Here is a 15272-nt window from a genome sequence, read left to right as displayed (position 1 = left end):
TTGAAATTCAACGCTAGAGAACTTTGTTAGCTTGAGTAACTCCAGCTCCGTGCTCTGCGATAAGCACTAGTAAGAGTGGAGTTACTCAAGCTAGTGCTTTGTCTATCTGCGATCGATGTCAGCTAGCCGCGCCGCGCCGCGACTCGACTTGAAAAAAAAAAGAGACTATTAGTGTCAAAGGTCACGCATACTTTAACCGCACGTTACCAGGGGGTAGGCAGGACGCTTTATGACGAAGTGTATGAAGATTAAGATCAACATTTTGCCGTCTTTTGTACTAAAAAGTCATCATGTTTGATGTAGCATTGAGCGGGGCCGGTGCAAAAGTCGTTCTGACGACATCGAGCGATGAGAACTACCCGCCAGAAAACATGCTTGATGGGTAAGAAGATCTGAGAATACTCAGCTTCACGTTAAACACCATTGACCAGTTGCGATATTAAAGAAAAAAGTTGCATCCCCTGGGCCGTGCTATGGGGCTTGCTCAAGCTTGAGTAGCAAGCCCCATCGTTCTAGGGGTACCTTTTGAGCATGTTGAGGGAAGGTAGGTATGGTGTTTACTCCAGTGCGGGCCATAGACTAGGGCTAAGTGCCAGTGAAACTGACTTGTATTGTCTTCAATGAAATCCGAAAGTGAGGTGAAAATTGACAAAAATGATTGATGTGTTTTGCGGCGGCAGATATTAAGTGGCACTCGAGTACAAAACTCATTCCATTTATTCCCCAAGATTTTTATCGGATGCTGGAGGAAGCTTAAAAGTTAAATGTCCTTTACTAGACCCGTGAACGTGGCTTGTTGTAAACTACGCCACGTTCTTATGTCATTTCGAACCTGGCGAACGTGTCCCTCTGACTCCCTCCGTTACACACACTGGACGTTATTTTGCCCATGTAATAAGTACTCACATATGAAGCTGTCTTGAATTCTATTTGTACGTCAAAACTTGCATTTGACGAAAATTGAGGAAAATTCTGGCCCCGGTTCATGAAGTCCGTCCGCTACTGCTAGCTGCCATTTTCTCCCAACTGACGCATGCGCATTGCGTTTTATTTTCGTATGATTCGACGGCTGTTTACTGTCGCAGCTAAAACAGACATCGTTTTAGACAAGTTTCAAGTCCTTTCCTCTCTCACCGCACCGCACGCGGTCGCACGTGCGCCCGCGTGTGTGTGCACACACGTACTGCTGTACACGAGATGAGCCGAGCAGCCAATCGTCTGCGGGGTTTTTTTTTCGGGGTTGCGACATGAAACAGCCGTCAATCTGTCCAAGCGACTCAGACGCGTCCGGGGTTATTTGTCAGGGTCAGGTTAAAATCTAATTTCTACACGTTCGTATGGGTCTTTACTGATGGGCAAATTTCGTCGAAATTACACGGCCGAAACAATCGGACGGGCAAATTTAGATTTCTAGGTGAGTACTCAACACCCATACGGAATTATGTATGTCGGATCAATTTCGCCAGGTTCGAAATGAAACAAGAACGTGGCGTTGTATACAACGCCACGTTCACGGGTCTAGTCCTTTACATATTCCTTGTGTCCAGAATTACAAAGATGCTTGGTTTAGAAAAAGTTAAAATGTCCACGGAGGAGGTGTTTTTACCGAAAATAAATCGCAGATCCACACTTTCAGTTTCATTGTACAAACATAAACAACATTTTCAGTACAAACTTCCTGTGTGAAGACTTAGGAAAGATTTCCATATAAGAAGTTCACTAATTTTCCTCTGTATTGACTAACAAGCCCCCAGATAGCAATTTCATGTCATCAAAGTCAATTTGAGCAGTGAGAAAATACAAGCATTTTCTTAGAAAACACTTAGAATTTTTCAGTCCAATCTCATAGGGTTGGTACACAGGGTGTTGAGTGAACTTCTTATATGGAAATCTTTCCAAGACTTACACCCGTGCATGGAACACGGTTGCAAGGGGCGCACATGAGTATTCACACAGGCAGTTCCTACTGAAAATGTTTACGACGAAAGGGTGGATCCGTGAGTTTAACCCGAGTTTGTTTTCCATGTTTTTTATTCACTCCAGGTTCTAGTCTGGCCCGTTACCAAATTGGTGAGTGGTGAGGCCAACACAATCCTGTCCTGAAATTATTGCATCCAATTTGGCATTTTTTTTTTACAATTCACAGCAAAGCCGAGAGTTTTTGGATCAGCACAGGGATGTTCCCTCAGGAGTTTGTCATCAGCTTTGCCGGGATGATGAATGTCTCCAAGATCAAGCTGTCCTGTTTCCATGGTAATTATTTAGTGACCTGTTTTTCCCCCTTGTTTGGACGTCTGCTACCTCTGAAAGAAGTTTTTTGTTTTGATTAGGCCAAAAAAAATAAATATTCGGTCTCTGGTCAGACCGAAGTTCCGGAATTGACGCGGGAACGCGGCTTTTTTTTCGCTTTTTTTTTTTTTCTTCAAGCTTGGATTGTACAGACAAGGTGGGGTACTATTGTGTGGCAGGAACCAGCCTACCAAGCAATAACAGAATTATCGTCTGGCAGCCAATAACTTGAAATTGTCAAGTAATAATTCAATAACAAAACATGAACCAATTTTTTTTCAGTTGATGTCTCATTCCAAAGTGAATAACTTTTGCACTAGAAAAATAGCAATTTAGAAAAGGAATCTGTTTCTCGTGATGAAATTCGAAAATAGCATGGGGACGCAACTTTAATTTCTGTTTTTTTTTCTTTTTTAATTTTTAATTTTTAAACCTAAAATACATTTCTTTTTCTTGTCAGAGAGTTTTCCTTGGCAGAAATGCTATCCAAAAGTCGTATCATTCCTGTTTAAAAAAAAAACATTTTTCCGAATTTCACAGTCAGAGGGCTGAGTATACAGCGTAGCGTCCAGAAGGAACCGTTAGACTTTGAAGTTATCGATGAGAGGGAACTAACGCCATCTGACGCATCCCTACAGCTGGAGGAATTCAAGGTCGGTACAAGTGCTGCATTTGTTAAGGGTCTGTTAGCAATTTTGACATCACCACTCCCCCCCCCATGCCTCACCCCACCCCCGCCTCGCCCCTCCCCAAAAATTAAATCGAAATCAAATTGGTCGTTTGACACCCGTGCAATTTCAAGGCCAAATGACTTCTTTACAAAGACATTACAATTTGAAAATTGTCTACCGGTACACTGAACCGGGTAGCTATAATTGCGCTGGTACAATGATACAGTGGGTCAAAGGTTCAGATCTCACTATTAGTGAAATAGAGCCTGAATATTAAAGGTTATGCTGGGGGGGGGGGGCATACCTCGATCAGAACTAATGGGAGCGCGAAACCCTAACAGTGCTGGGTTCGGGGCCCACCTAAGGGCCCTGAAAATGTTTGGATTTTAGACGCTCAGTGGTTGGATCTGAGGCAATTTCTGACCACTTAAACCAACTTGTTTGAGGGAAAGATCATCATTTAAACATTTGTGAGTTTCAATTCATTGAATCTACAAATTCTGAGCTATAGAATCAAATGTAGGCTATAATTTTTATTCGGGGATGAAACAAGTGATGGGGGGGGGGGGGGAACAATATGACTCCCCGGCCCCCACTGATTGACACCATTGCAAACTCTACAATATTTGCACGTTATTTGTTCTATTCAAGTGTGCTTCACTCTGATGCGATTTTCTATAGGTCTCGTTCAAATGACGTCATTTCCTACAGACCGTTTACATGCAACGGGTCAACGTTGCATAACGGAGCGTCAACTTGCATAACGCGCAGCAGCTGTGTCGTATTTCGAACACATTTTGAGCAACAAGCGTACGTGTTTGGAACATTTTCAACACTGTGCAATGTGTGCTTGATTGCGTAAAATACGCAGTTGCACTTCTCCTACAGAAGTGGCCGTCATTGAACAAGCCCTATTGAATGTCATTTTTTTGTTTTCTCTGTACAGTTTGATGAAACCACCGCCCGCCACATGAAGTTCATCATCAAGTCTGGCTTTGATCATTTTGTCTCCGTTCACAAGCTGAACATTGACGGCACCGCAGTCAGAGAAGCGGAATAACGGTGACTCCACAGAATACTACAGTAATATCCAAGTTCAGATTAATAGACCGTTATCATGTTGCGGCCATCTTGATTTTCTCCCCATTCAAATCGACGTAACCAAAGCGGGGCAGGAAGGAAAAATAGTCTGGTTCCTTTTTGCACCAAAACATTATCATTCAGTACTGTTATTGGATACAGGGAACATGACTGAAATGGTGGCAGCATGATGAAGGTCTGTATTTCAAAGTCGCAACAAATTAGGCCAAGTAAAAAAAGAAACCAGTTTCTCGTCCCCGCCCGCTTCCTTTTTTTCGTGGCTTTTTAAATTTTTGTATTCATACATTTCATTTGCAATGTATTTTACAAATATATTGTCAATAAAGTCTTTTTTCTTTGTTTCTAACAAAATTTTAGCTTTGTAGAAAGGGCTATGGCTCCTTTAGACACTGATCTGTATCACTATCGGCAAAAGAGTCGAGAAAATGGAAGAGTCCACTCCATCCGCCATCTTGGGGAAGAAAAAAACCTGTCTCCTTCGTTTTTTCAAACAATCGGTACAAGAAACTATTTTTAATTTTTACTTGGTCCAAGTTATTCCGAAGACTTCTATTAAGTTGAATGTTTAAAAGGGAATATGCATACATCATTTGCAAACATCCAATAAAAAAAAATAGCATATTATGAAATACCTCACTTGACCGTTAGTGAATGGCAGACTAAAGCATCTTGTAAAATCATGGCACCTGGTGTGCTGTCATTTTCAAGAAAAGTGGTATTTTTGTATCAATTTCCAATGCTGGTTGGCTGACCAGCGTTGGAAAAAAAACAGGTTTTTTAAATGCTGCCCCCAATTTACCAAATTTAGCTAGTCGGCATTTTGTTTGCAGTCAATTACACACCTTTGAATGGGTACAATTCTTACAATTCCCCCGATGTCTATCAATTGCTCCGTTTCATCTCAAGTGGGGTCAGGAAACCAGACTACAGGAACATGATTGTTTTTCTTGGTTTTTCCAGCATCTACGAACACAAAACTTCAACAAGTGATTGCAACAATATTTGCTATAAAATACTAACCCCCCAAATCCATCCATTTCTGAAAATTACAGCAAAAGCAAATGTTGTATATTCCCTTTAATACAATTCAGGGCGACTACATGTGCAACACGTCATCAGATTAACTGTTGCAAAAGTTTGGATCAAAAGACCCAAATTCCCCAAAACAAAATGAGGGGGGGGGGGGGGGGGGGTGGGGGGTGCAACATTAACTTTGGTGAATTAGAAAATCCAATTTGTTTATTTTATCATATGAAACGTAGATGAAGTAAAACACTTATGAAATGTATACACAAAAATTCTGTTTGCAATTCAAATTTATTGTACATTTGTATATACAGTATTAACAGACTACGTGTACATATATAGTTTTTAAGTATGGTGGTACCATGTGATCAGACTTAATTGTAGCCTACATGTTGTGCAAAGCTTGTGAAGTTCAGAATTTTTTTCATGAGATATAACCTAGCGATTTGAATAAATACAGAAGTATAAATTTTAAATAGGAAGCAATTGACTTAAAAAAAAAAAAAAAAATTACACAGTGCTCAAAAATTCAACTGCAACTTGATAAACATATGGTTAACAGCTTATCAACACTGAAGGTTCATAATGCACAATTAACTGTTTCACAGACATACTTGGTTTTAAGACATTTATTGTTTAAAATGTCAAAACTGTGACAATTTGCAAACTGTTTCTATTATTGTGTAAAAATTCCGACAGGTTTAGATTTTTATGTATATGATAGTTGCTCTGCGTGGTATTTATGTTTGAAATTCGTATTTGGTTAATAATAATAAATAAATAAAATCTCCAATATGCTTTGCTTATTGTCACATTTGTTTTGTTGTTTTGTTTTGTTTTTGACAAAAAACTTTGGCGACTCCTTGGGGTTAACATTTTTAACTGTTACAATATAAATCCCATTTTAGGGGAACGTAAAGTTTGTACTGTGAAACTTGAAAAGCCTAATCCCCTTGAATTTATTTTTTGGGGGGAGAAAACTTAAATTGATGAGAATATTTACACAAACGTAAGGTAAACCCTTTGGCTTTTTGGATCTTTGACAATCAAATTGCGCACATTTTTGATAAACGCAAAGTTAACCCCTTATGATTTTCAAATCGATCATAAACTTGTGAATTTAATTTCAACCCCTTTTAATTTTTTACGGTGAAAAATCTTCTTAAAAAAATGTAAGGTTAACCTTAAAAACTTAAATTTTCTCCACAATTTTGTTTTCCTTAAAAACAAGTTATAATTTTGAATAAGGGAATAAATGTGTGCTTTGCTGGCTTTTACAAATCTATCTAGACCTGTTGGAGTCTGGATGCTAATAATGACCCGAACCGAAGGCATATACATGTTTTGTATTTAAAAGTCCAAAAGTCAAAACAAATCAAAATTATAAATTTCGAACGATTTTGTTCAACAATATTACATCATATTTAAAAAAAAACAACTCTAGCTTTATAATGGCATGTCCAGCTTGCAAGTAAGTCGTTAACACCTCCTTATATGGGGATTGGCGAGTGTGCCACGCCTACTGTGCGATGTGCCGCAGAATGCAGCTGTGCTTGTGCTTTGTGAATTTAGGACTGAAATACTGACTTACTGGTAGTATTGTTGCATGCCTACGCGAGGATTGTGAACGTTCAACCAATAAAACGGCAAGAGGCACTGGATTTTTAGGAGTCCAAATTTCATGTGACACTGAAAAAGTGTTTAAGAGACCAGCCAGCCGGTCTTAATCAACTGTTTCAAACCAGCCATGTGGCGGGCTCTCGACCAATAGAAATGGGTAAACTCTCTTAGGCATTTATGTACACTCGATTGCAGGACTTTTCCATTTTCTCGACTCCTTTGCTGATACTTCAGCAACAACAGCAGCTTCATCCAGTAAACAAGGAAAACAATTCCATACACGGACATCTTTCCTATAGTGACCATTCAGTCATCAGAAAGCGATAACATGTCCTAAAAAGTCAATTTTAGCGGGAAAAATGTAGAAGCATTCACTGAGAAAACACTAGAATTTTTTCAGACCAGTCTCATAAGGTTTGTGCACAGGTTGTCAAGTGATGTCCAGACATCGACCTCTTTCCAGACTATGCTGTTACATGGTGAATAAAAACTGCAATAGATGAAGATAATATTTATGCAACATTTTACAAAGTATGGGAAGAATTCTGTACATGGAGATCACTACTTTTTCCCACAAGTGACCTGTCGGCCATTAGAAACGATAATTTAAGTATTTACTGAGAAAACCCTTGGAATTTTTCAGACCAGTCTCATATGGGGTTTGTGCATAGGGTGTCAAGTGATGCCAAGGTATGGAGATCTTTCCCAGGAACAAGAAACTGGTTTGTATTTGAACTAAGACACAGAAGGTCAATACACAAAAAAACCTACACTTCTCTGTATTCTCTTGTAATAAAACAGTGTGCCATACATTGTATATATTTGACTTCATCAAGGTGCAAGTACAGTGATGTAATCGAGTCCATCACCAGTTCCTCATAATGCACGTCCGGTCAAACGTAAATTACAAGTCTTTCACACGTCCAGTCACAAGTATCGGGGGATGAACAAGTATAAATTAAACAGCTTGTGATGTTGGGTGGGAACTTGATGAGTTTGTGATAGACTTGTGATGGATAAGCTTGTGATGGATAAACTTGTGATGGATAAACTTGTGATGGACTTGTGGGGATTTGTAAGGACTTGTGGGGGTTTGTGAGGACTTGTGAAGGACTTGTTATGAACGTTAAGTCAACACTAGTATCTACACATTGAATGACGCTAACTGTTTGCAAACTCCTCCTCGTTAACGTCGTATTCCACCATGGCCTTGTCCAAGTAGTACCATCGGTTCATGAACCCGACGTCCAGGACGCGCTTGTCAAAGTCTCGCCAGCCCGGCCGCAGGTACTCGCACTGCGAGTCGTACAGCCCCAGCAGCGGGCCGTAATCGTCCCTCCACATGACGGAGCACACAACTAGATTCAACTGTCGGATCCGCCCCTCGTTGCGCAGCCGCATCACTTCTTGCAGATGCCGGTCCGAGGCCTTGTTGCGAATGGCGTCGCTCAGGAGAGCGAGATCATTACTGGCATTCAGAATGGCCTTCTCGTAAGACTTCTTGTCGGGGTTGTTCCAGGCAGCTATTGCGGTACAGCTCACGAGGGTCGCATAGATTGCAGCTTTGATGGGCCGGTCCCTAGCATCGGTAAATATCTCCAATGTAGCACCTTTGTAATCACGGAAAATATTAGCTATGTAGGCACCTGCAATAAAAAAGAAGAAAAAACAAATTTATATATTGCTCAAGTAATATTTTTCACCATAAATCAAACAGAGAATGAAATTCTGGTGCGTTTACTACGGATAAAGTATTGACCAGCACTGAACGTGCATAGTGAGTGTTTTCTGAAACTGCAAATTTTAGCGTCACAAATCTTCGTCTGGTTCAATGCTCTCTTCGTGACTTTGTATCACGAGAAAAGGAAAGAATGTTGCATCCTGATGCCACTTTTTCATCATCTCTTCATCTCAACAAAGGTCAGGCATTGGAAACATTTTTAGAAGACATGAATTTGGGACTGAGAAACATTTCAAGGTTTTGTTGGAAAATACTTTTTGACCATGTTGACTCTCCATAGTATTAATCGGCACAATTGCAGAATACCCCGCCACTCACCTATCCCACCTCGTATCCGGATACGCGGATACGGAGTCACGCTTGGATGCCCAACCAAAATCACACGCGTGTGCCACCCCGTATCCCCGTATCCGCGTATCCACTTCCCGGCACCTTCTTTGGACTTAAGACGTTTTTCCCCAAAACCACACGCGTGTGCCACCCCGTATCCCCGTATCCGCGTATCCACTTCCCGGCACCTACTTTGGACTTAGACGTTTTTCCCCTGCTCCCCATTCAACTCAGGTTGTCTCTGCCTTCGTTATTTTCCAACATGGAAATGGATGCTTCGTTCTCAAAAATATTTTCCTCCGCTAAAAATAAAGTCCACCCCGTATCCGCGTATCCACTTCCTGGCACCTACTTTGGACTTAGATTTATTTAACCCCTGCTCCCCATTCAATTCACGTTGTCCCTGCTGGCCGCATTTCTTAATACAGGGAAATAGCGCCCTCTTTAGACCCTCCACTCCAGCGCTCAAATCCACCCCGTATATTGATTGTATCCGTGTATCTGTTGTGCCCATTCTTGAAAATCACGCATTCTCGAGAATGGGCATGCACATTCTTGAGAATGTGCAACTGGATCCTTGCTCAATCTTGGCAAAAAATAACTCTTCCAGATTGAGCGCACATTCTTGAGAATGCGCGACAAGATAACGGTCTTGTCGATGCCGAGCACCGGCTGCGCTTGGCAAGTCTAGCTGAATCCTCGTTCACTGATTCTCCATAATTATACTGTTGCAACGCAAGGCGCTGAAAAGTAGAGTGGATATGATAAGTAAAGGCGTATTGATATGGGTGGGGGGACCGGGAAAAAATAAGAGACATAATAATACTAGTGCAAAGAATTCTGATTTTTGGGATAATAAAAGCGGGGGGGGGGGGGGGACGTAAGAATGAAGAATGTGAAGAATGAGAATGAATACTGTGACATCCCATAGTGCTAATGCTATTTCCCATTTAAATTGCCACCAATTTATTGTTCACATCCCATCATAACGTCGCAGAGCTGGATTCTATCTAGTCAAAAGAGCAATTTTGGCAGCTTCTGGACATCGTTTTTTTTTCGTGGCACGCATATGATACATGCAGGGACTTGTAACTTGTCTAGCCTAAACAAAGCACTTCCCAGACTAGTTCCCAGTCCTCCGTTATTAAAAAACTTCCCATAGTGGGAAGAAAAAAGCAATAATAACAGGTTTAATTTGATTCAAATTATCGTAGTTATACGAGTACAGAAGCATAGAACATTTTCTTTCCTCTTTATATGAATTGTTCCCTTTTAACCGCTATACAATTCATTTAACATAATTATGTCGTGCAATGTTTGTTAAGATTGGGCAAAATTCATAAATTGTGCACGTGATATTCCCACCCAATCTTAAGAATGAGCGCTCATTCTTAAGAACGCGTGCTCGTTCTTAAGAATGGGCGCTCATTCTTAAGAATGCGCGCCCATTCTCGAGAATGTGCATGCCCATTCTCGAGAATGCGTGATTTTCAAGAATGGGCACAACATATCCACTTCCCGACATCTACATGTACTTTGGACATTTCTGCATCATTTTCCGACTGCGTAGCCATTTATTTTTAGGGGGTAATTTTCGCGTGGCGGGGTATTCTGCAATCAGACTTTGTACACAACCGCTGACATGGCTGAAAGTAGCGTCTGGATACAACATTCCTACACCGAATGAGTGAAAGTGTTCCAGACTACTTGACCTACCTGCTTTACCAGGCCATCCTTCCTTAAATCGTTCGGGAATGGTGACTTTTGACCTAGATAGCGTGTTCAAAAGCAAATGGCTTTTTGATATTCGTCCTGCCATGGAGGCTGCCATGTTTCTGAAAGGAAGTACGCCCTCTATTGACCAAATGCATTATATGCATTTAATCAATAGAGGGCGTACTTGCTTTCAAAACCCCTATCCGATTACAGGCGACAACGCACGGGGTGTCACTTAACTTAACTTTATTTCCAATTCCAAACAAGAAAATGAACAAAATATAAACAGAGAGTATGGATAACATTGTAAATAATGCAGTGGAAAGACAATCTCTAACAATCTCTAACAATCTTATTTCAGAGGTTAAAAGGAATAGCCTAACGTTTTAATTGTCGGATCCGCCCCTGGTTACGCAGCTGCATCAGTCCTTGCAGATGCTGGTCTGAGGCCTTGTTGCGAATGGCTCAGGTGAAAACTGGGGGGGGGGGGGAGAGAAGGCGCGGTTCAAGAGCCTATACATGTATATATATTTTTTTGGGGGGGGGGGCGCTAACGGGGGTGGATCAAGAAATGTATTTAGGGTGGTGTGCTGAAATGTATACCTTTTTTCTCCGGACACGGGGGGGGGGGGGGGGGGCTCGCATCATATTTTCAATGGGGAGACCTGATAGTGACAGTCATTACCTAGTGGTGTACAAATTTCCCCTTTCCTTTCTATTTGGTTTGACACTGTATGAGCTACACGTTAAAGTGGAGTCCAATGTAAAATGTGACGACGTTGTATACCGTACGGGAACTTCCAGGAGCTAGCTATTTTAAAACTCGGTCGAGTGTTGAAAAAAATCGTCATCGTCTCTGCTGCTTATACGAAGCAAGAGGAATCTGAAAAGATAAAAGAAATATATCTAATATATTACAAATTTTTTCCACATTCAAAGCACAACCCAACTATCGGATATGTCATAGTAAATTTGATCTGCCACTTCCCGAAGACTTAGACAAAAAATGAAAATGAATAAATTAAAAATACATCTAGATCCCTTTTGCTAACTTACCTCAAGAATTGGTGAAGACTTGCTCTGCAAGCAGGTCATCAGTCCTTCCGTCGGTCCTCCTCCCTGCTTCCGGTTCATTGGGATACAGAAGTCATCGTATCTTCGCCCCCAGATTGATCTTGCAGACCGTTATCTCTGCCAAAAGATTAGAAGGAACATGTAAGAAAATGTGTGCGGGACAATTATGCGCCTGTTGCTCTTTGGATTTGTGAAATTGTGATTATTATTTCACATTAAATTCATTTTCCTCTAGATTTTTTTTAAAATAAGGTATAATTAATCGCAGACACGACAAGCAGAACACCTTGAAACATCCTGAGACGGTTTTTTTCGAAAAGAAACTAACATTAATATTTTTACCTGGGAAATCAGTAATGGGATGCCCAGCAAGCAGGGTCTTCAGTCATCCGGTGTTCCTCCTCCCTGCTTCCGGTTCCTCCGTGTCATCAGCTCCTGACATGAGCACTCTGGCTAACTGGACCTCCTAATCTAATTGCAAGTTGCTGAAAATAAAAAAATCTTCCTAGCAGAGCTAGGGTTTGTTAGTACAATGTACAGTGGTTTTCTGGTCAGATTTGTGACCGGTGCTGTGGTATAAAGAGAAGGAAAACGCATATTAATGGTCCTTACCTGACCACTAGAAAGATATATATAAAGAAAAAAAGAAACTTGATTTTGGTCTATATCCCTTCTTACATCTCTAGGCCTAACTGGGTGCAAAGTATCTTACATACAGACGGTGAAGATTATCCAACTAGTGGCCCTTACCTGACCATTGTAGTGGATTTAACCGTTTAAAAAGAAAGTTCTAATAGTTCATTCTACTAAAATGGATTAGTCTTCTGCATGGTTGCGAAGATGATAAAATACCCGAATTGGCAAAGCAACGCGCATCGGTTCAAAGGGAAACAGCATTCATATTGCCGATCAGCTGTGACCGGACTTATCAGACTTTATCAAACCTCCATGGTGGTTGTTAAAAATCACTTGATGCACATTTTTTTCACCCTCTAAATTCAGGCTATTGTGACTATACACTTTACAGAGCGATCACAAGGCGTATCCGACACAACAGGTGTCATTACACCTGATTTACAATTGGCAATTATCCATCTTTGCGAATCAGATATTGGATGAAGAAATCAAACAATAAGGAAGTGTTCATAAGACACATTTCTACAAGGATCAGAGACTATTTCATGTCGCAAAATAATCGTGGAGTCGTTGAAACCATCATTCTGATTACGTTTCACGCGTTACATGTTGCAAGGAATCTGTAAGATCTGCACATGGCCCTAATAGTAGTAGAACATTTTTTAAACAATAGATCTCCAAGAAAAATTTTGTCACACGGACAAATAAAGTCGATTTTTAAACATGGCCCTATAGAGTATTTCACTCCATACACAACGGTGAAGTTACAACACTGAGGAATACGTGGAGTATACAAGAAAACTTAGATCCAACATTAGAGTTTTTAAGCTGCAAAATAGCTTTTAATACTTGACCCATGTCCCTTCACGGCACCACATGACCCTAAAATAATTTTGCATGATAAAGAAGACAGATTTTTTTTACAAAAACGAAGTAAGACGCGTTCACATGGCCCTGGAATCCTGTAAAATAATGTCATAATAATAAGATCAACGCAAGAAAATTGGGTTTGGCAGAAATCTCTACAAAACGGCGATGAAAGTTTTGTACACATGGCCCCATGATTTTTTTTCACAATGAGAATCAATATAGAACGACGAGAAAATGCACGATAGATGGGACTGGAATTTCAAAAAGTTTGATTCGTACACATGGCCCTAAATATCTAACACGAATTGTTACAAACGGGAAAAAATATTTCGTACAAACATGATCCTATACATCTCACAATCATTGTCTTCAAATATCAAGCAGGAGACATTATTGTGCAAGATTTAACAAAAAAAAATGCGGATGTTACATATTACAAAAGTTTTGTACACAGTCATGGCCCCATGATATTTTTTTTCACAATGAGAATCAATGTAGAACGACGAGAAAACGCATGATAGACGCGATTGGCATTTCAAAAAGTTTCATTCATACACATGGCCCTAAATGTCCAACACGAATTGTTACAAACGGGAAAAAAATATTTCGTACAAACATGACCCTATACATTTCACAATCATTGTCTTTAAATGTCAAGCAGGAGACAAAATCGTGTAAGATTAAACAACAATTTGCAGATATTGCACATTGGAAGAGAAGCAGAATGATTTACATCACATGGCCCCATTATGATTTCAACATAAAAATCCTTCCTAGACATAACAAGTGCTACGCGGTTTAGCAGTTTTAAATACTTGTAATCGTGTACATAATCGTCTTCCAACTTGAACCCGAGTATTTTTTTTCGCACTCGAACTCAAAACGAACTTGTTATCGTATACTCGTACTCCGAACTCAAACTCGCGTATAAATTTATTCCCACTTCAGCCCGAACACGAACTTTGTTCGCACTCGAACTCAAACACGAACTCGTAATCATTAACGAACGATACATTTCTTATTTTAATCCATACTAGCAGGTTGATACCCATCGTCTTATTTTTTTCCCACACACATATCGGGCAAACTAATAAGTGACAATCAGGTTTGTTTCAGATGCCACGACCTATGATTTATCCTCATTTGTTCACTACCATTGAGGATTATCACCTTCCAATTTATTTATGTCATCTTTTTGAAAATCATTTTCAATCGAACGGAGATCAATTAAAAGATTACTACACATGGCCCTATCAAAATTTCGCAAAAAAATCATCCGCAGTTTAAGGACCCATGTATTAATTATGTCGTCTTCTAACGTTACTTGTACCCATTGAACTTTGTTCGCACTCGAACTCAAACACGAACTCGTAATAATTGACGAACGATATATTGGTTATTTCAATCCATACCCGCAGGTCGATATCCATCGTCTCATTTTTTTCCTTTATACATATCGACACAAAAATGATTGACAAGCCAATTTTATTTCTTCGATTCTACGGTACTTGAACTCGAATACGTTCGGGTCCTCGTATTTCGTACTCGACCCGAAACACGAGCTCACGCTCGTCATTATTTTAAGTTTCAGCTCGAAGCCGAACTCGTGTCATTGTGTTGGCACTTGAACTCGAACACGAACTTCGTTCGCACTCGAACTCAACAGGAACTCGTAATCGTGAACGAACGATACATTTATTGTTTTAATCAATACCCGCAGGTCCATGTCTTGTTTTCTTCTTATACACATATCTGACATAATTAATGATTGTCAAAATGATAGAAACAATTTAATGATTGACACTAACTTCGTTCGCACTCAAACTCAACGCGAACTCGTAATCGTGAACGAACGATACATTTTGTTGTTGTTTTAATACATACCAACAGATCCATCGGCTTATTTCTTTCTATACACAAATCGGACAAATGATTGCCAAAATGATAGAGACAATTTAATGATTGACACTAACTTCGTTCGCACTCAAACTCAACACGAACTCGTAATCGTGAACGAACGATACATTTTGTTGTTGTTTTAATCCATACCCACAGATCCATCGGCTTATTTTCTTTCTATACACAAATCGGACAAATGATTGGTAAAATGATAGACACAATTTAATGATTGACACTAACCATGTTCGCGCTCAAACTCAACACGAACTCGTAATCGTTAGCGAACGATACATTACGCT

General features: G+C 40.1%; 2 protein-coding genes across 2 annotated transcripts; one reads left to right on the top strand and one right to left on the bottom strand.

Moving 5' to 3' along the window:
* Nucleotides 1–164: 164 nt before the first annotated feature.
* On the top strand, nucleotides 165–4994 carry LOC119722405 (intraflagellar transport protein 25 homolog). Its single transcript, XM_038192502.1, has 4 exons — nucleotides 165–382; nucleotides 2147–2253; nucleotides 2830–2942; nucleotides 3907–4994. Exons 1-4 carry the CDS (start codon nucleotides 291–293, stop codon nucleotides 4018–4020), a joined length of 426 nt encoding a protein of 141 aa, XP_038048430.1. The 5' UTR covers nucleotides 165–290; the 3' UTR covers nucleotides 4021–4994.
* Nucleotides 4995–5359: 365 nt separating this feature from the next.
* On the bottom strand, nucleotides 5360–10618 carry LOC119722404 (mitochondrial import inner membrane translocase subunit Tim29-like). Its single transcript, XM_038192500.1, has 2 exons — nucleotides 10495–10618; nucleotides 5360–8353 (listed from the first exon to the last, which is right to left on the bottom strand). The coding sequence occupies exons 1-2, from the start codon at nucleotides 10607–10609 to the stop codon at nucleotides 7869–7871; spliced, it is 600 nt and encodes a 199-aa protein (XP_038048428.1). The 5' UTR covers nucleotides 10610–10618; the 3' UTR covers nucleotides 5360–7868.
* Nucleotides 10619–15272: the final 4654 nt, after the last annotated feature.

Source organism: Patiria miniata, unplaced genomic scaffold (assembly GCF_015706575.1).
Source record: "Patiria miniata isolate m_02_andy unplaced genomic scaffold, ASM1570657v1 HiC_scaffold_15, whole genome shotgun sequence".
In the NCBI taxonomy this organism is placed as follows: Eukaryota; Metazoa; Echinodermata; class Asteroidea; order Valvatida; family Asterinidae; genus Patiria; species Patiria miniata.
The sequence above is the reverse complement of the archived record's forward strand: the minus strand, read 5'-3'. Positions and strand labels throughout refer to the sequence as shown.

Coding starts and splice junctions, on each gene's coding strand:
- LOC119722405 (XM_038192502.1), top strand. CDS start 291: ATGTTTGATGTAGCATTGAGCGGGGCCGGTGCAAAAGTCGTTCTGACG. Junction 383..2,146: donor CCAGAAAACATGCTTGATGG/GTAAGAAGATCT, acceptor TACAATTCACAG/CAAAGCCGAGAGTTTTTGGA. Junction 2,943..3,906: donor TACAGCTGGAGGAATTCAAG/GTCGGTACAAGT, acceptor TTCTCTGTACAG/TTTGATGAAACCACCGCCCG.
- LOC119722404 (XM_038192500.1), bottom strand. CDS start 10,609: ATGGCAGCCTCCATGGCAGGACGAATATCAAAAAGCCATTTGCTTTTG. Junction 8,354..10,494: donor AGGATGGCCTGGTAAAGCAG/GTAGGTCAAGTA, acceptor TTTTTATTGCAG/GTGCCTACATAGCTAATATT.